The following is a 20331-nucleotide window of genomic DNA, read 5'->3' as shown; positions in this document are numbered from 1 at the left end:
ACTGGTAATCTTGTTACTTTTGCGGAAATGTGAATTTAAATATGCAGCAGCATTTGGGGAATGGAGATCCAAGTCTGCCACGCTCCAAGACTCAGAGTCCAAGTGAAAAGCTGGCAGAGATGATGCATGACATGGATACAAGAGCAAATCTCTGGCCCTTCTTCCCTTTGCAAAGGTCTTAAACTTTGTAACATCCCAGAATACACCTCAGTTATTATTTAGAGAAAGTTATCAAGATAATAATTAAAAATAGTGAGCTGGAGGCAGCTCTGCCCCATGGAAAGAGAAGACCTGAATCAAGACTCCTTTTCAAACCCAATAAAAGCGTTGGAGGTGCTCACCCAGCAAGCAGAGAGTGTGACTGCCCTCCAGGCACACGCAGACATCCCGGCACTGGGATTCCCGGCTCAGGAACAGGATGAACTTCCGGAAGAGATCCTGGGATTCGATCACTGCCAGGCGCTGGAAGACAGCATGACAGTGCCACTGAGGCTGGGATGCAGCACATTCCCACACCTGAGCTGCCAGCAGCACTTGGCACTGCCTTTTCTTCCCAAATAAAGCAGCAAGTCGAGGCTGCTGCCCCACAGAGAGTTTGACACGGAGCTGGGCCGGGACATAAAACCCCCCGCAGGTGAGCAGGTCATGCTGGAGTTGGAGCCAGACCTTTGCAATGATCTGTCTGCAAGAACACAGGAATTGCCCATGTGGCACAAAACCTGCCTGTCTGCACCAAGCAGACTGAATTGGATCAGGGGGCAGCCCACTGGTCACCCCACAGAGCCTCTGCCACCCAACAGGGTGATTTAGTCTTTAGCTTTGTCAGTGGTTACGGAAAAGGAAGAGCAAGGACATGAAAAATTCAAGCTGTGGGTCATATGCGCCTTTATTCTTTATTTATGTAGGTATTTTAGGGCAGTTCAGACCATCCCCACTGGTGTTAATAACTCCTGCGTGAGAAATCCAGAGTGTCTTTAAGGCTTTCACAGCAGGGAATTGAAACTGGCAAAGAGAGAAATGCCAAAGCTCTGTTCCAGGAGCTGAAGAAACAGAATAGCAAGTGGCCTGGTGTGATAATCAGTCCTCTGAGATCACCCACCTACCTCAGGGGTGAGAGTAGCAAGGTGAGTCATTATAGCAGGCACAGACATGACATGGATCAGGAAGGACCTCAGCAGATTGTCGGAGAACTGTGCAGCAACCACAGGGCTATGGAGAGAGAGAGAGACACTTCAGAGCTCAACCCCACCTGGGAAAGCAACACAGCCTCCAAGTGAGCCATCCAGAACTGGATCCTGGGAATTCCCTCAGCAAGAGCCACAGGCACAGGGAATGGGTTGGGTTGGAAGGAAACTTAAAGCTCAGTACATCCCTGCCATGGGTAAGGACACCTTCCACTACCCCAGGTTGCTCCAAGCCCTTTCCACCCTGGCTTTGAAGCATCCCAGGGAAAAGATCACTCACTCACACTTCTGTTCTCAGAGCAAGCTCACCCTGAACTGAACTGCACCCTCAAGTTTAGGCTCACACTAATTCCTCATTTAAAACCACTCTAATCCAAAAAAGGACCACAGCAAAGCGAGCCATTTTCCTAAAGCAATTTTCCCTGGGTGATATTCTCAATGGCACTGAAACAATGAGAAGTCTTTAAAAAACACTGAAACAATGAGAAGTCTTTAAAATAAAAAAAAAAAAAACAAAAACCAAAAACACTAAAAAGAACAAGTTTGGCTGCAAATCCCCCCCCAAGCAGCTCCAGCTGACTCACCGCAAGGCAAGGGAGAAGATGGCAGTTAAGGAACCTTTGGACAGGGAAGGTCTGGATCTTGCCAAGCCATTAGTTAGCAAAATCTGGAATGAGAAAAGAAATAAAAATATAAAAACGCTGTAGTAATGGCAAAAAAAATTGCTATTACTCTTGAAAGGTATTAAGTTTATTTAATGCAGTGAAAAAGAACCTCAGAGCAGCCTAAAATCCAGTTCTTACAAGTTATTTGTACTAGAACTAGAAGGGCTTCAGGTTAAAAATGGCAGAAGAGAGAAGCTGCAATGAAATCAGACACTCTGCAGGACTTATTTCCCTGGAACCAGCACTCACAGGCTTTAAAAATTAACAGGCAAGGCTCAGACTTTGGTAATGTAATTCTTATTTAAAAGATTCATTACATCAGTTCCTTTCCCCAGCAGAGCAGCAAACAAACCCAAACCAATACAATGTGGCAGCTCCAAAGTTTGGCAAAATTACGTCCCTGTCCATCTCACGATGAGGTGATGAAACAGGATTTAGGTTCAGCAGCAGTGACAGAAAGGGAAGGGTGGATTTGGTCTCAGGTGGGGACACACTGCTTTACTTGAGAAACTTGAGAGATAAAATATAATCACGCACAGATTCAGCAGCAGCTCCTCCTGAGACCCCAGCACAGATGGAAAGAGCTCCTCAGGAGAGGGGCACAGGCAGGGCAGGGGCTGGTTTGGGTAAAGCTGGCATTGTGGCAGCTCACACTCACCTGCAGCACGGAGTAGAAGCCCTTCTGGTTCAGGTGGCCCATGATGTTGGCACAGATGTGGTTCATGGCAGGTCTCAGGGTCTCACCTTGGGGTTAAAGCACTGATGTCACCCCAACAGCGCCACAGCCCCACTCCGAGTCCCCCACACGAAGGTCTGTCACTGCCCAAGCCCTCCTGGCACAAAGCCTTGTCCTTCTACACAAACCCATCACTCTGGCAGCATGTCACACTGTATTGTTTGGGCTGTGAGAGTCTCATTTCCTCCCTCTACTCGTCTGCCTTTTCCACATCTATTTCCTACAAAACCCCAGAGCTAAGGGCACATTCCCTTATTTTCTGAACACTTCATGTGGGGGGGGGTTTGGAATATCATAAAAATGCTGTAACAACTGTTGGTGTCCTAAGGGAAACAGCCTAATCCCAAGGGGAACAGCCTAATCCAAGGGAATCCTTGTTTTGTGCAAACACAGGAGCAGAATGAATCTTTGTGGCAACCAAGGTGCAGAAACAGAATCCCAGAATGGTTTGGGTTGGAAGGGATCTTAAAGCACATCCAGTCCCACCACCTGCCAAGAGGACACCTCACACTATCCCAGGTTGCTCCAAACCCTCTCCAACCCGGCCTTGAACACTTCCAGGGATGGGGCAGCCACAGCTTCACTGGAACTTGTGCCAGAGCATTCAGTAGATTTTAACAGCAAGTCCCAGATCAGTGGCTTTAAGACTGGGATGCACCAACCTTTTCCCCGGAGGATTTTCCAGGTGGAAGTGTCCGTGAAGGTGACCAGCATCGTGAGGTGCAAGTTCACCAGCCTGGAGTCCTGCAGGATGTCAGGCTGCGATAACAAAGAGCAGAGTTAACAAATCCACCCAGCCACCTGCCAAATGCAGGGAGAGAAAACACAACAACGGCCCTGACCTTGAGCTGCTTGAGGAATTCACAGCAAAACCACAGGATGTCTTTGATCTGTTTGATCCAGAGGAGCGTGAGGTCCTTGGAGAGTGCCAGTGAGACATACCACACCTGAGCAAGGAGGGATGCACAGAGGGGTCAGGGTTTGTGCTTCTGCTGGGCAGAGTTTGGGAACTGAAGCCAGCAGTGGGACCAAGATGCTCCTCTCCCCAGATTCCCCGGTCAAAGCACATCACCCACCCCAGAAACCAAGTGTGCTTTAACTCCCGTGGCTGCACAGAGTAAAAATATCCCAGGAATACTAAAGGTCCTGTCCAGACTTTCCCTATGCAATCTCTACAGTGCTCAAGGGCTTCTGAAAGCTAAAAATTACATATTACCAAAGTAAATCCCCACACAGAGAGTCAAAAACAACCAGCAACCCCTCCCCACTCCAAACCAAACCCCCCTGCTGACCTTGGGCTCGTTCTCCACGTCCATGCTGCTCAGGATACAACGGCACAGCTTTTCAAACCTCTGGGAAAATCCAAAGGTGGAATTAGTTCTAACTACAGGAAGGGCAGCTCTGGAAAAGCACAAGGAACAGCTCAGCAGAGGGAGGAAGATCTCTCTGCCTCAAATCTGCAAATGTTCCCAGCACATTCCCTACAGGAATCCTGATGGCTCCTTCCCTGGGAGCACACATATCATGCTGCTGCTGCTGTGCAGAATTCCCTCCTTGGGAACACAGGGCTTTTTTTAGATGCTGCACCTACAGAAAGCTGCATTTGAGCACAGATTTCCACGGGACAGACGTCAAAAAAATCCCTCACTGCTGCTGCCATTGGAACACAGCTTTCCATTTTCCAACTGGGTTCCTTCCAGTCAGCCCTCACAGCTTCCTGGGGCAAAGATGATCCTTTCAGGGCTTCACTCTGAACCCACAAGTTCAGGGCAGAAAAGCTGCTGGGATACAAACAGCCTTTCCTGTGCCAGCACACATCTCTGGGAGCTGTCCCAGTGTACCTGCCAGCGGAACTGGGGTGTGGGCCGGACATTCCTGGGTCTGAGAGATTTTAGCCTGCTAGCAGCTGCTAACTGTTTCCCAAGGGAAAAGTTCCCAAGAAAGCTTCTTCTCAAAACAATCTTGGCAAACAACTATCCCTTCCCAAAACAATCTTTCTGCAGGTGGGGTTTTGCTGTTTCTTTGGTTTCACCAATGGGATCAGAGAGGTGTCGCTCCTGTTCACCAATCATGCTAAGTCTGTATCAGAACACCTAATAAAAGGTGGTAAGAATTAAACAATAAAGCTTTTCTTCTATGCCCTTTGCCTTCTAAAATATTTGGAGTCTCTCATCTTTCCTTGGTGTCCCACAACGACACTGGGCTGTGCCAAAGCACAGCTCCTGCAGCTGGCACAGCCACCAGGAAAAACACCCATGAAAGGATGCCCTGGACACAGAACCACTGTTGAGAAATTCGAGGCTTCTCCCGCTTCAATCCTACAGGCAGATCCCCTCAGGATGAGCCAGGAGACAGAGAGAACGTTGCTGAAGGCAAAATATCCTGCAAGAACCTCCAAGATCACAGGGTAAGGAATTAAACATATTTAATCTGTCCCCAAAATTATGGCAGGATGCCAGGGCAGTGTCCTCACCTCCTTGTCCTCCTTGGGGTTGAACACAAACAGCAGCTTCCTGGCAATCCTGAACACAGACAGGGCACTTCTTTTACTTGAGCCAGACTCATTTGTCCCAAAGAAATCCTCCACCTCTTTCCTACCAAAGAGGGAAAAACGAGGAGTTAAAAAGGAATCACAGAGCAAAGGATCCCTTCCCTGAAGGGGCCCACAAGGAAGATGGAGATTTTTTAAAAAGATCTGGAACTACAGGAAAAAGGGGAATGGACTCAAACTGACACAGGATGGGGTTAGATGGGATATTGGGAAGAAATCCTTCCCTGTGAGGATGGAAGAATCTGTGGCTGCCTCATCCCTGGAAGCATCCAAGGCCAGGCTGGAGCAACTCGGGCTGGTGGAAAGCATCCCTGCCCACGGCAGGGGCTTGGAATGAGATGAGCTTTAAAGCCCCCTCCAAGCCAACCCATTCCACGATCCCACGAATCCCACGCACCTGATCTCTCTCTGCAGGCGGCAGCGACACAGAAACCTCCTGACCAGAGCCTGGAGCTGGACTGCAGCTCTCTCCCTCTCCTTCAGCTCCCGCCGCTCCTCCCGCGCCTGCCGGGCCTTGTCCAGGAACTGGGCCCTGGAGGATTGGCTGGCACTGAACATGGCTGGGACCTCTCAGGGAGCAAAGGATCCTCGCAGCAAACACCTGGGAAACCAGAGCAGAGTGGGAAGAAACACCCGCAGAAGGGCAGTGCTCGGCTCCCTTGCAGGGGAGGGGAGAATCCGACAGCAGAGGGCAAAGCGGGAATTTAAAAAAAAACACAACAAAAAAAACCAACCACCCAGTGACTGTCACGGGGCTGCAGCAGGGACACAAAAAACACCGGCAGGGAATCCTTCCAGCACAACCCACAGCCTGCTGCAGGCTGGGAGATTTTAAGCGGAAAAATAAACGAATCGGTGTTTTTGACACTGTGCTCCACCTCCCCTCTCCAGGCTCTGTTCTTTCCTTGGTAACAGATAAGGGAAAGGGGGGAAAGGGCACAAGGGACACTGATTTATTGCCATTCACCAGATAAAACGCCCAGGGTCAACCAGAGCTCTATAAATAGCAACAAGGAACTCACCTGAGGGGTCACTTCTTCAGGGGAAGCGTGCGATGCTCATTGACACACGCACATGATCCCCATCCAGAGGCTTCGGGCAGCTCCTGCATGGACGAGCACATTCCCTGCAGCTGATCTGGGGATCCAGACTTTCCCTCCGCGGTTCGGAGCCCTTCAGACCCGATTTACCTCTCGCTGCACCCGCAAGGAAAACGGTACGTGGGAGGAGAAGGAGCACTGCAGCTCGGCGGCGGTCACCAGCACAGGCAGCTGTGGGGGAGGGATAACTCCGTGTGTGACAGGAAGGACAAAGGACCGCAGGGACCGGAGCAGGTGCCACCCCCGAGCAGGACCCGAGAGCCACCCACAGCCCTCGAGCTGGGCTGTAGCTGCCAGGACTCGCCCGAGGCACGAGCAGAGCAGCCACAGATCCGCCCGAGCCGCTCTCAGAGCCCCCGCAGCCCTCCCCGGCCCAGGCTCCCACCGCACCGCTCACCCCGCCGGGCCCCGGCCGCTGCCGGCAGCCTCCCCGCAGCCCCCGGGAGCTCACCCTGGTTCCGGCGGACACCGGGCCGGGCGGGTCGGGCCGAGCGGCCCCGGAACCCCCCGGTCCCTCCCGGTTCCCCCGCGCAGGCCGCGGCCCCCTCCTCGCACCCGTGTCCGCGCTCCCCGTCCGGCCGCCAACCCGCCCCGCCGCTGCCGTTCCGCCGGCTCGCTCACCGGCTGGGCGCACGGAGAACAGCCGGCTCGGACTCCCGCCGATACCGGGAAGGTCGGGCCGAGCCGGGCCGAGCCGGGCCGGGCCGGGCCAAGCCCGGGTGAGGGGGCAGCGCGGCGGCGGCCGGGGCGGGCGGCGGCCGGGGCGGGCCATCGGACGGGTTTGGGGGCGCACCGGGCGGGGCCGGAAGGAGGCGAGGGGCGGAAGTTCCCCGCCCGGCGCTCCCGCTCGCTCGGTCCGAGGGGCTGCGGCGCCGTTCATGGTGAGGGGAAAGGGCGGCCGTGGGGCGCGGATGGGCTCCGGCCCTCGCCGGAGAGGAGGGGCGGGGGGCTGATGGGGAACGGGGGAGCGGGGAGGGGACTGAGAGGGGATGGGGGCCTCCGGGCCTCAGCGGGGCAGGGGAAGCTGAGGGGGCTCAGAGGGGGCTCCGCCCTCGGGAGGTGCTGGGTCGGGGTCTCAGGGGGGCTTTGGGCCTTGGGAGTGGGCTGAGGGAGGCGGAGGGGCCGGGACCTGCGGGTACCGGTCCTGCCCGGGGATGCGTGCAGGGGCCGCTGCCCTGGGGAGAGGTTGGACTGAGAATTTGGGGCTCCGGCCCCCGAGGGCGGTGCGGGTGTTGAGGAGCGGCAGTCTCCAGGGGCGGGCAGGCTCCCCGGAGTTGTCCGAGCCCCGGGAGTCGCGGTGGTCACGGGCCGGTTTGTGCGTGGCCGGTCCCCGGCGTCCCCCTTGGGCTGGGGCCGGTGGTTTGGGGAGGGCAGGGCTGGGATTTGGGGCGCAGGGTCGTGGTGCGCTGTAGGATCGATCCCCTCTGGAACCCCTTGGACCCATTCCTGCCCAAGCTGGGGTGTTCCCGTAGCGGAGGGAGCTGGAACGTGAGCTGAGGTTGCTGCCCGTGCATCCTAGAGATGATGGGATCGCGTCTAGGCCATCCCTGCTCCTCCTGTGCCACGCAGCTCCGGCTCCATTGGGAGTTTCATGGCAGTGGAGCAAAAATCCTTCGGTTCAGCTCATCCCGGAGCCGTGGGAGCTGGAGGAGCAGGGTTGGAGGGGGAAATTAATTATCCCGCCCTGTCCCGTCCTGAGGGAAAGCAGAACCACGGAGGCTCCGTTTAGCGGCTCTGGGGGCATTTGTGGTGCTGAGCCACCGTGTGCCTGTGCCGGTGTGACCTCGGTGACAGGGAGGTGACAGGAATGTGGCTGGAGCCTGCTCTGTCCAGCTGGATTTTGTTGCTCTGAGCAGTGTGAGAGGGCAGGGAAGAGTGGGAAAAGCTCGTGTGTGCTGTCCCTGTTTGCTCCAAAGGAAAAATCCTTGAAAACCTGTGGATATTCTGCATTTTAGCACTTGGGGACCTGTTGATTTCTGCTTTTGGACACAGGAATCATCTGCTCCACTCGTGTGTGTTGGGAATTGCCCAATTCCTTCCCAGATTATTGATGGAGTAAGAGCTTTAAGCTGTCGGGGTTGTGTAAGAAATGAAAGCAGTTGTTGTGGGAAAGCATTGGCTTTGCAGTGCAAACCCGGCTCAGCGTTCCCAGGGTTTTTCCCCGGGGGAAAAAAAAAAAAGGGGCCGCGTCCAGGAATGTCCTTCAGTTCCTGACAGTGAAACATTTAAAACACTTGAGAACTTCACACAAAGAGCCGCGGGAGGAGCCGAGGTGTGAAACACACAGTGGGAGCAGGAGTGTCACTGCCAGGCTGGGCGCTGCTCCCTTGGGCTGGGAACGGCTTCCTTGAGCTGGGAACTCCTTCCCTGAGCTGGGAGCTGCTTCCCTGAGCTGGGAGCTGCTTCCCTGAGCTGGGAACTCCTTCCCTGAGCTGGGAACTCCTTCCCTGAGCTGGGAACTCCTTCCCTGAGCTGGGAACTCCTTCCCTGAGCTGGGAACTCCTTCCCTGAGCTGGGAACTCCTTCCCTGAGCTGGGAACTCCTTCCCTGAGCTGGGAACTCCTTCCCTGAGCTGGGAACTGCTCCCTTGAGCTGGGAGCTGCTCTTTTGGGCTGGGAATGACTCCCTTGAGCTGGGGACTGCTCTCCTGAGCTGGGGACTGCTCTCCTGAGCTGGGAACTGCTCTCCTGAGCTGGGACCCCCTGTCCTTGCAGGAAGAGATGTCGGGAGAGAGCGTGGTGAGCTCAGCGGTGCCGGCGGCCACGACGCGCACGACGTCCTTCAAGGGGAGCAGCCCCAGCTCCAAGTACGTGAAGCTGAACGTGGGAGGGGCCCTGTACTACACCACCATGCAGACCCTGACCAAGCAGGACACCATGCTCAAGGCCATGTTCAGCGGGCGCATGGAGGTGCTGACGGACAGCGAAGGTAAGGATCGGGACGGTCCCAACGCCCTCCGCGTCCTTCCTGGGCAGGGAAAGTCACAGGGGTGGTGGAAAGGTCAGAGGAGCTTGTGTTTGGAGGGCTGGAGGATCTCTCCTACAAGGAAAGGTTGGGAGAGTTGGGGTTGTTCAGCCTGGGCAAAAGGCAGGTTTGGGGTGGCCTAATTGTGGCCTTGCAGTGCCTGAAGGAGCCACAAGAACGACAGAGAGAGAAGATTTGTAAGGTCCTGGAATGGCAGGACAAGAGAATAGGTTTGGATTAGATATTGGGAAGAAATCTTTCCCTGTGAGGGTGGGCAGGCCCTGGCTCAGGGTGCCCAGAGAAGCTGTGGCTGCCCCTGGATCCCTGGAAGTGTCCAAGGCCAGGTTGGACGGGGCTTGGAGCAACCTGGGACAGTGGAAGGTGTCCCTGCCATGGCAGGAGGAGTGAATAAATAACCTTCAAGGTCCCTCCCAACCCAAACCATTCTGTTGTTCCATGATTATACAGCTGGGGAAAATGTGGGACAAAAGACAAGGATGAGCTGTGTGCTTGCCTGGACAGCACAAAGACACTAAGAAGTGCCAAAGCTCCTGTCAGGCCCAGGTGGCACCTGCAGCACCTTTTCCTTTCGGAACACTGACACTAAAGCTCTGAAGCTCGTGGAAGAAGGTGGGGATAGTGATTAGGAATCCTTGAGTTAGGAATCCTTGACTTGTGTGTCCTCTTGGAAGCTCAGAATGCCATTCCCTCTTCTGGTCTCCTTGCTTATAAATAAAATATAAAATGTGCTCTCAGCATGGGGATTAATGAGTTAAAAGCTGATTTTTTTTTTAATGAAACCATTTTCTTGTGGTACTGTTGGCAGCTGATTTCCCTAAAGCAGAGCCTGTTGCAGAATTTTCAGAAAATTTGGAATTTTATCTCCACATTCCCGTGTTGTTGGTGTGCCAGAGTTTAATTGGAAGCTCAGCTTTATTTTATGTTTTATCCATAACAATATTAATTTTTCTTTAACAACAGCCTCTGCAAAGCTGAGCCTCAAACACCTCCCTTGGGATTAGCTAATCATTATTTGAAAATTTTGTTTAGATTTGCTGAAAATAGGGAAAATATAGTCCAGGGTGAGGTGGGTTGGACTAAATTTGGAGTGTTTTAAAATAGTCTGTTTAGAGGTTTATGATGAGCTTTCCTGAGATAAGAGGAAGTGGATTTGAAGAAAAAAAAAAAAACAAGTAAAAATACAGCCTGATTAGCTGAATATTCCTGGTTTAGCCAGAAGTCTTTGTGTTTAAGCTGGGGAAAACAAAGCTGAATTGTTTCAGGTGTAATCCCAAGCCAGGATAAAGCAGGAATGTGGGTGCTGTGATTTGGGGCTCTGGATCAAAAGGTTTCTGGGATACTTAACCTGGATATAGACTGTGGAGGTTTTATTAAAAAAAAAAGTCAGTCTGTGAGTCAAATTTGGAAAAAAAAATATCAACTGGGAATCAACACTGTGTCAAATTTGGGAAAAAAAACCTGCCAGATGGGAATCAACACCTTGACTGGGAACACTGGAGGAGTGGAAATGTTGTGAACGCCCCTCCCTTAGCTAAGCTTGAGGTGGATCTTCCTGTCCCTCCCTGAAGCTGATTATTCCAGACTTCCCATGGTTGGAAATCGGTTGGAAATTCCAAATTCATTTTGGAAGCTCATCCTGGTGTGATCCCAGTGTCCTGGGCAGGTGCAGGAGGGCTGGGACATCCCAGGCTCAGTGACATTCCAGGCTCAGAGGCCCTGGAAGTGCAGGTGCCATTTGCACCCCAAATCTGAGGATAACTGGAGTTTCTCCCGCTAAAATATCGTGTTGGGGACGTAAAATCCCAAGCTTGTTTTGCTGTGACTCCCACGGTGTCTGTGTGGGATTGTTCCATGGAACCAGTTTGTGCTTTAAGAGGAATTTGATACTTCCTGTATGTTGTAACACAAACACTCCCATTGCAGCAGTTCTTGCTTTATCTCCCCTTGCCTGGAAACTGGGACAATAGCACTGGGGCTGCTAAAGGAAACACTTTTTATCTGGAATTCTTCAAAATCCTCCTAATTGGTCACACCCAAAACCTGGCACCAAACAAAATGTTTCTGAGGAAAAGAAGCCAGGCTCGGGGAGCAGCTGGAAGGAGTTGGGTTTAACCAGTCTGGAATGCGGCACACGGGGTCCTGCTCTGTGTCTGGGATTCAGATCCCAGCTCCTCCTCCCAGCTGAACAATTCCAACCTGCTGCTCCTCAGGCTGGAGGAGAAAACTCCGGGCTTCTCTGGCTGTGGGTGGTGGCAGATGATTGTTTTCAGCTTAGAAATTATTGATGAACTGTAACAAACCAGCATATTCGGAATGTTTTCTTTGAATGGTCGTGAGCAGGGAGAAGGATGTGAGTTTTCCAGGTGCATCCACCTGTTTCCAGTTCTCTTTTTTTTCCCCCTGGCTCCCTGCTGCTGTTGATGGGGAAGCTGTTCCTGGTCCAGCTGCTGATGAGACAGTGGAGCCTCAGGCAGTGTCCAGTGTCAGGCTGCTCCTGTTTCACCTGCCAGGGCTGGGTTGGAAAATGCCTGGTTGTAGCTGGAGCGTCTGGATCCTGTCCCTGAGAATTCCTGTGAGACAAAGATGAATTTCCTAAAGGTGTGAAGTGTCCCTGGACAAAGGCAGTGCGGGGAGGGGGGGCTCTGCCCCTCTGCCCAGGTGAGACCCCACCTGCAGAGCTGCCTCAGCCCGGGCCCCCAGCACAGGGAGGAGCTGGAGCTGCTGGAGAGAGTCCAGAGGAGGCACCAGCATGAGCAGAGGGATGGAGCAGCTCTGCTGGGAGGAAGGGCTGGGAGAGCTGGGATTGCTCAGCCTGGGGAAGGGAAGGCTCTGGAGCGACCTAAATGTGGCCTCCAGGGCCTGAAGGAGCTGACAGAAAGATGGGAAAGGACTGTTTGCAAGGGCCTGGAGCAACAGGACAAGTGGGGATGGCTTCAAATTGCCAGAGGGCAGGAATAGGTGGGATATTGGGAAGAAATCCACCCTGTGAGGGTGGTGAGGGGCTGGGATGGAATTCCCAGAGAAGCTGCCCCATCCCTAGAAGTGTCCAAGGCCACGTTGCAGAGGGCTTGGAATAACCTGGGACGGTGGAAGGTGTCCCTGCCCATGGCAGGGGGATTGGGACTGGGTAAATTTTAAGTTCCCTTCCAACCCAAACCATTCCATGATTCTGTGTTCCATGCAGCCCATGGATTCCGTGTCCCTTCCTAAATGGATCACAGGATGTTTTTGGAACGCTGCAATTAAAAAAAAATAACTCTAAAAGACTTCAGCCCACTTGTTGGCTCCGCTGTGGCCGAGTGGCAGCGGGGTCATTTCCCTGTGACTCATCTCCTTTGGGCTGTTTGGGGGAACAGGAGGGCTTTTAAAGCTCTTCTAGTGGTCACTCAGATTTTGCAACGCTGCTGGAAGTGTTTTCTCATCCCCACACGAAAATGAGCAATTCTGCTTCAGTTTCACCGTCTGTAAACACGAAGTCGCGGCAGATTTTTGCAGCCTACGAGGAGTCACCGAGGAGTTTGGGGGTGGTGATTCTGCTCTCAGCTGGCTCTTTACTTTTCTGTGTGCTCCAGTGAGCTTGGGAAGCAGCTGCATTTGTGGAGTATGGATGTCCCGGTTTGCTGCTGTGGCTTGTGCTTCCTCTTTATCACAGAATCCCGGAATGGTTTGGGTCAGAAAGGACTTTAAAGCTCACCTTGTTCCACCCCTGCCGTGGGCAGAGACACCTTCCACTAAATCTCCCACTAAAATGGGATTTCTTGTTTTCCATACCCTGCACTGCCAAATGGGCTTTTTTCTGCTCTAGTTGGAGTAGCCATTAGCCTGGATCAGTCCTTTGTTCCACGATTTCTGTCTCTAGCTTGTTGTTCCAGCCTGTAAAATCACGCTTGGAGCACCCTTCGTGTTGTCTGTGGACAGCAGGAATGAGGGAGCTGGGAAGCCTGGAGTGAGCTGCTGCAGAATGCCTCCTTTTCCCTCAGAAAGGGCCGTGTTCCCTTTCCAGACTGAACCAAATGTTCAGACTTTTCCTTGTAATCCCATTCGTGCAGAACGCACAGGGTCTGCTTTAACCTACTTTCCTTATTTGTCCAAAAAATGACTCCTTCCCCACAAGCGTTTCCCCGCTGCATTCCTGAGCCTCAGCCTGTGAGAGTGGCCATCTGTTCACTCAGGGAAACTCCAGCCTCGGCACTGCCTGACTTTTCCAGGGTCCAGCCTCATCCCAGCAGCGAGAGGTGAAATGTGGATCCTGCACCCACAGATTTGGTTGTAGCTCTTTTCTTCCCTGGAGAAGAGGCTCCAGAGAGACTTTGGAGCACTTTCCAGTGCCTAGAGGGATTCCAGGAGAGCTGGAAGAGGGACTTTGGGCAAGGGCATGGAGGGATGAGACAAGGGGGACTGACTTTCCACTCCAGAGGCAGGGTTAGATGGGATATTGAGAAGAAGTTCTTCCCTGGGAGGATGGGGAGGCCCAGGGTGCCCAGAGCAACTGTGGCTGCTCCATCTCTGGAAGTGTCCAAGGCCAGGGCTTGGAGCAACCTGGGCCAGTGGAAGGTGTCCCTGCCCATGGCAGAGGTGGAATGGGTTGATTTTTTAACATTCCTTCCAACCCAAACCATTCCATGATTTTCTTCCCACCGTGGCTCTAAGCTCCAGCTGTGCTCACATTCCCCGTTCCATCCTCGCACTCCCAGCCCCGCCACGTCCCTCCCCAGTTTTGCTCTGTCAAGGCCTTTTGCCTCACCCATCTCAGCCTGTCCTCACTGTGGCCTTCCTGTGTCCCCAGGCTGGATCCTGATCGACCGCTGTGGGAAGCACTTTGGGACGATCCTGAACTACCTGCGGGACGGGGCCGTGCCGCTCCCGGAGAGCCGCCGGGAGATCGAGGAGCTGCTGGCTGAGGCCAAGTACTACCTGGTGCAGGGGCTGGTGGATGAATGCCAGGCAGCCCTGCAGGTGGGCACGGGGCTCAGGGGGCAGCTGGGGCAGAGCAGGATTTTCTCCTGGTGGTTTTGGAGGCTGGGATGGAAATTGGAAGACTTCGTGTTGCCATCTGCTGGGGTCTGGTCTCATCTAGGAAAACCAGCTTCTTCCCAGAGCTGCTGGGAGTCCTCTTGTGCTCTTTGTTGTGCTCTGAGGTTCCCATGCGGGGTTTGATGCCACTGTCACTGATGTCCTGTCTGAGAGAAGCCCCTTTCCAGATCCTGCAGTTTAACTGGGCACAGGACATTCAGTGGTGCAGGGCAGGAATGGACACCTCAGGCGCTCCCAGAAGATTGGTGCCTGGCCAGCCACAGCCCAGAAACCACCACAGACTGGACACTGGCCCCTGAGCAGAGATCGTTCCCAGGAGATGTGGGTGTTCCCTGGGCTCAGTTGTCACTCAGCTGCTGTTTGGTTCTTGCCCCCACAGAACAAAGACGCATACGAGCCCTTCTGCAAGGTCCCGGTGATCACCTCCTCCAAGGAGGAGCAGAAGCTGATTGCAACCTCCAACAAGGTGAGAGGGACTGGGATGTGCCATGGGGAGAGCTGAGGATGTCCAGCCTGGAGAGGAGAAGGCTTTGGGAAGACCTCAGAGCTCCTTCCAGTGCCTGCAGGGGCTCGAAGAGAACTGGAGGGCTGGACAAGGGATGGAGTGACAGGATAAGGGGTGATGCCTTTAAGCAGAAGGAGGGCAGGGTTAGATGGAATGTTAGGAAAACAAATTCTCCTCTGTGAGGGTGGTGAGACCCTGGCACAGCCCAGAGCAGCTGTGGCTGCCCCTGGATCCCTGGAAGTGTCCAAGGGCAGGTTGGACAGGGCTTTGGAGCAACCTGGGATGGCAGAAGGTGTCCCTGCACATGGCAGGGGATGCTGATAAGACAGAGGGAAGATAAGAATAGTTGAGGATCCAGTTCCAGAAGGGGTTTGAAGGGATTGCAGCCCCATTGCCAACCTGTGCGGCAGCAACAGCAGTAACACCACCAAAATCCCACTGGGAATTTGTCATTGCAGCTTCTCTGTGGGGCCTTGGGCTGAGCTGAGGTGAGGTTCCAGCTCTGGCTGTGCTCCCTGAAATCATCTGTGCTTTGTTTCTTACAGCCAGCAGTGAAGCTGCTCTATAACAGAAGCAACAACAAATATTCCTACACCAGGTAAGTGATTTCAGCTGGAATTGTTGAAAGTTTTTCACAGACTGAAACCCACTATAAAAAAGTCTCTTTTTCCTTCCCTCAGACCCGGTGACAGATTGGTGTTGGCAGGCACTCCATTTTTTCCCAATTAATTTCAAACTGGGGTGAGAAGGGAGTCTGCTGCCATCCATGGAGGGCTGAGCCTGTGCTATTTCTGTGCCAGAGGAGTTCCTCTAATCCTTAGGTGCAGCTGGCAGAGGCTCCTGGCCAAGTCTGCATTCCCATGGATTGCAGTGTGGTAGTTGAACACAGAGCTCAGTGAGTGATGAAATCATCAAACTGGGGGTCTTGTCCTCTTTCCCTTCTAAGTTTTATGACATAACAGTGCCCGGCTGCTGAGCTCAGAAATTATTTGGTCAGGCTGACAGGATTTTGCACATGGGTGAAATGGCCTTGGACAGTTGTTCATGGGGCTGTTGCTGTTGCTTCAGGTTTTCCTGCCTGTAGTAGTGAAATAATAAGAATTAATTTCTTGGGTTTGTCCCATCCCTGGAAGCGTCCAAGGCCAGGTTGGATGGAGCTTGGAGCAGCCTGGGTTAGTGGAAGGTGTCCCTGCCCGTGGCACGGGTTGCCACTGGATGGGCTTTAAGGTCCCTCCAACCCAACCCGTCCTGGTATTCTGTGACGGGAATCCAGGATCTCAGGGCTGCCAATGCTCGCTGCTCCCAGTCTTTCCACGTGCTCTGTAAATTCCTGCTGCTGCCTGCATTCCCACAGCAACTCCGATGACAACATGCTGAAGAACATTGAGCTCTTTGACAAGCTGTCCCTGAGGTTCAACGGGAGGGTGCTCTTCATCAAGGACGTCATCGGGGATGAGATCTGCTGCTGGTCCTTCTACGGGCAGGGCCGCAAGATCGCCGAGGTCTGCTGCACCTCCATCGTCTATGCCACCGAGAAAAAGCAGACCAAGGTACAGGGAAACTGGGATTGCTCCAGCTGAACAGCTGTTCAGCACCTCTGCAGGATAATCCGTGCACTGGGAGTGGGGCAGCGCCTGGAGCTCATCCTGGGGGAGCAGCTGGAGCTGCCTGCTCAGGGCAGGTAGCACCAGGCAGTTGGGATATTCCCAATAAAGCCCTGTGGTATTCCACAATGCATGGTGATATTCCATAACATTCAGTCCAGCTCTCTCTTCAGACAGACTTGTGCATTTAACCACCTTTGGGCTTGGGATTTGGAAGTAGATGATCTAGGGTTGGAGCTAGATGATCTTTAAGGTCCCTCCCAACCCGAACCATTCTGTGGTTCTACGCCCCCATGTAAGGAGGGATCCAACAATGGCACACCTTCCCTGTATTCTCCCCTTTCCCAGGAGACAGGTCTGCCTGCTCCTGGTAAAAACCCAGCTGGTTGTTGGTCTCAAAAGCTGGAAGCAAAGAATGAATTAGAAAGGATTGTGCCTGAAAGGATTTCTGTGGCTGGGGTGCAATTAAGGAATTGTAACACCGGCTAATCAGGAATCCAAAGCGAGGTAACCTGGGGCCCGCAGTGAGTGACCTCCCCTTCCCTGCCTGCCAGGTGGAGTTCCCAGAAGCCCGAATTTACGAGGAGACCCTGAACATTCTGCTGTACGAGTCCCAGGACGGGAGGGGGCCGGACAACGCCCTCCTGGAAGCCACGGGAGGGGCTGCAGGGCGCTCCCACCACCTGGAGGAGGACGAGGAGCGGGAGCGCATCGAGCGCGTGCGCAGGATCCACATCAAGCGCCCGGACGACAGGGCCCACCTGCACCAGTGAGCCTGGGGACCCCCGCAGCCCTGGGGAAGGGGCTGCCCTGCAGCAGGGCCAGGCGGTGCAACTCCTGTCCAGGACAGTCTGTAAATTGTGATTTGTAACAAACTCTAGGTTATTTGGGGTATTTAAACGCGGTAGTTGTAGGCCGAGGATCGATGAGGTTACTGGGCAGCCTGGAAGGGCCTGTTGAGCAGCTGGAGAAATGCCCAGAATTTTTAGCACTCTTGTCCGTTGCTGTTTTGTGCTGGAGAGGAGGAGGACTGGCTTCTTGTGGCTTCGGTAATGATCCTGCACTTTAAAACCAAAACGACAAACAAAAGGTCAGGCAGACACCCTCCTTCCCTCCAGGCACTCCCTGACCCTCCTGGGCTGGGGGGAAAGGCAGGGACCTGGACCCAGGGCTGCTGCACAGCTCCTTTGCTCCTGGGAGAGCCCTGGGTGACTCTCCAAAGAACAAATGGCACAGGCTGATGAGGTTCCTGCAGTTCTGGGGCTGAGGGACCCCTCAGAGCAGTGGGAGGGAGCAGGGGCTGCTCCTTCGGCTTCCCCACAGCTCTAAGGATCTGTTCCTCCAAGGGTTCAGCGGAGCTTCTGCAGCACTGAGCTGGGGGCACCCACCCCTGTTTTATCCCTGCGGTTCAAGGTTAAAATTCCTCCCAGGGGAGGAGAATCAGGAGCAAATTGTCCACGGTTGCTTTCCCTAGGAGTGGTGTTGGTACTGGTCAGTGCTTAGAGCTTCTCCCTGAGCCCAGATCTCAGATGGGGGTTTTGGTTTCCAGCAGGTACCAGGAGTCACAGCAGGTTCAATCCCCCCATGCTGGGGGGTGTTGGTGGGGGGCAGCAGCTCTGGTTCCCTTCTGGAACTGATCCAGGAGCGTTGCCTTGCTCTGAGCGAGGGGAAGCAGAAGCAGGCAGTGACCCAGAGGCAGATATTCCCTGTTTGACTTTATCCCGAGGGTTTTCCAAGTCTTCCCAGCCGTGGCAGCTGTGTGTGGAGGGGCAGAGCGTGGAGCAGGCCACTGCACTGTGGTTTTCTACGAGTGCTTTTCTCTTGTCAATGAATATTTTATCTACCTCCTTGTCTCCTGCTGTGGAGTCAAGTGACAGCGATAGTGGGAGCTGGGGTGTCATTCCATAGGGCTGGCAGCAGAGCCACAGCTGTGACACTTCAGGCACCAGTCCTGGAGAGAAACCTGAGGCAGGAAGTGTTAAACTTGCACCGCAGCAGCACCCCTGGGTGACACCAGAGCACTCTGCCCTGGGCTACAGTTTCTTTTGACCCTTTCTCTGGAATATTTAGCACTGGCTTTAACAGCCACACTCCTCTGGAGGGGCAGCTCTGCGTTCCTGCTCCAAGGATCCCTGCTCCTGGCTCAGAGCTGCTGGGGACACGGGATCAGTGTGAAAACCAAAGGTGCTGCAGCAGCACCAGCCACGTTCTCCTCTTCCACAGAGCTCCTTGGTAGAGGCTGAAACACACCGTGATGTGGCTGCACAGTTTTGGATCACCAAGTAAAGCTCAAAGATTTCAAATTTAATCTAAGGCCATCGTTCTAGTAACCAAAGACTTCTCCACGCTGCAGGCAGCTGCTGGCTGTGGCAGGTGGGGGTGTTGGACCTGTCTCCTCTCCTCTCCTCTTTCTCCTGCAGCTGCTGATTGCTCACTCAGAGCTCCACAGTCCCCCTGGGGTTCAGCAGCTTCAGCTCTGTCCTGACGCCTCAGGGCTCGCAGTTTGGGTTGTATTTAAACCTGTTTGCAGCACGCTCTGGGGCTGGAGCAGTGCAGAGGGGGAAGGAGCCTCTCCCCTCAGGGCTGGCATGAGCTGAGGGCGAGGCAGGGAAGCCCTGGATTGCTGTTTGTCCAGCACTGGGTACTTTGACACTTACTGGTGGTGACTGGGCTGTCTCTGGGCAGCGCCTGCTGCCCTTGGGTGTGGAGGCTGTCTCAGCAGAGGGTGGACAGGGACCAGCACCAGTCCTGCAGCAAGCCCTGCTCACTCCAGCTGGGAGCTGCTCTCCAGCAGGTTCAGGGCAGCTCGTCCCTGGCTGTGCTGAGCTGCAGAGCCCTGACCAAATCCAGTCCTGTGGGGCAGAGCAGCTTCAGCCCCAGGAGGTGACACCAGTACTAAGCCCCTGACAGGTCACAGCTACGTGATTAACTTCTCTGTAAATAGATCCTTAACTGGCTTCAGGCTTTTCCCTTTCAGGTTATGCAAACCAAGTTCTTAAAAACCTGGGGGAGGCTGTTTTTAATCTTTGTACAGCGCTTTGTAGAGTTGTTGGTTTAGCAAAGTCACACTCCAGGAGAGTTCAAGTTGCAATTTTGGTTTTGTTACTGCATTTGTGGGCAGACTCTGCCTTAACTCACTCCTGAGCTCACCCTCGGGGTGCTGGCCTGGGGACTGTCCTTTACCTGCTGCCCCTGTCCTTGCTCTGGGCACACCCTGTGATGCCCTTGCACAAATGCTCTCAGTCCTGAGCCTCGTTACTCTAAGTGGTTTTACTCTGAGCTCTCAGGTGCAGCTGGGGCTCAGGGCAGGTGTCCTGGGCACAAAGGAGCTCTTCAGATTATCCTTCCCTGCCTCGCCGTGCCAGGGAGAGCAGAGCTGGCTGCTCCCATTCTCCAGCACCAGCAGTGACAGCACAGCCCTGGGGAAGGGATTTTGTCCCCTCCCAGCTCCTGACAGGGGTGGGGCTGCACGAGGAGGGGACAGGAACCATCCCTGGTGCCCCCTTCCCACCTCTCTCCCTGTAGCACCAAGGCAGCTGCTCCTGCACTTCCCCAAGGCAGGTTTGGATCCCCTGAGCCACAGCACCTGGGCAAGGCTCCAAGCTCCCACCCTCCCTTAGAGCAAAGCGTAGGTAGAACCTTTAATGGAGTTGTTTCGTGGACAACAGCAAATTCCTGTTCTGTACAATCATTCCCACCTGTCCAGACTTCTGCACAGAACAAGCTTCAGCTGGATTTCAGTGTATGGTTGATGTTTGCAATGTGTACTTTTGTTTTTTGGTTTGTTTTTTTTTAATATAACACAATAAATTAGAAGGTATTTCATATTTATATGCGAGTCACTTTATTACTTGCTTGCAGCTCGATGTCCTCATGGGCTGTGCAGCTGGAGGAGGTTTTGGGATGAAATATCAGATCTCCATCTTAATTACTGTCAGTGTGACCTCCCAGCCCTCCCTGTGGGAGA

The 20331-nt window shown here is 53.8% G+C and overlaps 2 protein-coding genes across 5 annotated transcripts in view; one reads left to right on the top strand and one right to left on the bottom strand.

Annotated features, from left to right (window-relative positions):
* The window catches only part of UBE3B (ubiquitin protein ligase E3B), a 20548-nt gene extending 14251 nt beyond the window's left edge, over positions 1-6297 (bottom strand). Inside the window, exons 1-10 of the mRNA XM_040081280.2 lie at positions 6159-6297; positions 5534-5737; positions 5059-5179; positions 3878-3937; positions 3428-3532; positions 3248-3344; positions 2508-2593; positions 1769-1851; positions 1104-1209; positions 342-462 (exon numbers count right to left, since the gene is read on the bottom strand). Coding sequence (XP_039937214.1) covers positions 342-462; positions 1104-1209; positions 1769-1851; positions 2508-2593; positions 3248-3344; positions 3428-3532; positions 3878-3937; positions 5059-5179; positions 5534-5694 — 940 coding nt within the window. The 5' untranslated portion in view covers positions 5695-5737; positions 6159-6297. The remainder of the gene's footprint in view (positions 1-341; positions 463-1103; positions 1210-1768; positions 1852-2507; positions 2594-3247; positions 3345-3427; positions 3533-3877; positions 3938-5058; positions 5180-5533; positions 5738-6158) is intronic.
* On the top strand, positions 4708-20195 carry KCTD10 (potassium channel tetramerization domain containing 10). Of its 4 annotated transcripts, none has more exons than XM_040081283.2 (7): positions 4708-4992; positions 8951-9164; positions 14008-14177; positions 14635-14721; positions 15306-15358; positions 16115-16310; positions 16919-20195. In XM_040081283.2, exons 2-7 carry the CDS (start codon positions 8957-8959, stop codon positions 17135-17137), a joined length of 933 nt encoding a protein of 310 aa, XP_039937217.1. In that variant the 5' UTR covers positions 4708-4992; positions 8951-8956; the 3' UTR covers positions 17138-20195. The 4 variants fall into 4 exon arrangements, with proteins under 4 accessions (XP_039937217.1, XP_039937216.1, XP_039937215.1 ...); XM_040081282.2 differs by lacking the exon at positions 4708-4992 and adding an exon at positions 6219-6352; XM_040081281.1 differs by lacking the exon at positions 4708-4992 and adding an exon at positions 7037-7117.
* Positions 20196-20331: the final 136 nt, after the last annotated feature.

Source organism: Hirundo rustica, chromosome 17 (genome assembly GCF_015227805.2).
Source record: "Hirundo rustica isolate bHirRus1 chromosome 17, bHirRus1.pri.v3, whole genome shotgun sequence".
Taxonomy (NCBI): domain Eukaryota; kingdom Metazoa; phylum Chordata; class Aves; order Passeriformes; family Hirundinidae; genus Hirundo; species Hirundo rustica.
This window is presented reverse-complemented; position numbering and strand designations above follow the sequence as displayed.

Coding starts and splice junctions, on each gene's coding strand:
- KCTD10 (XM_040081281.1), top strand. Junction 9,165..14,007: donor GGTGCTGACGGACAGCGAAG/GTAAGGATCGGG, acceptor CTGTGTCCCCAG/GCTGGATCCTGATCGACCGC. Junction 14,178..14,634: donor AATGCCAGGCAGCCCTGCAG/GTGGGCACGGGG, acceptor TTGCCCCCACAG/AACAAAGACGCATACGAGCC.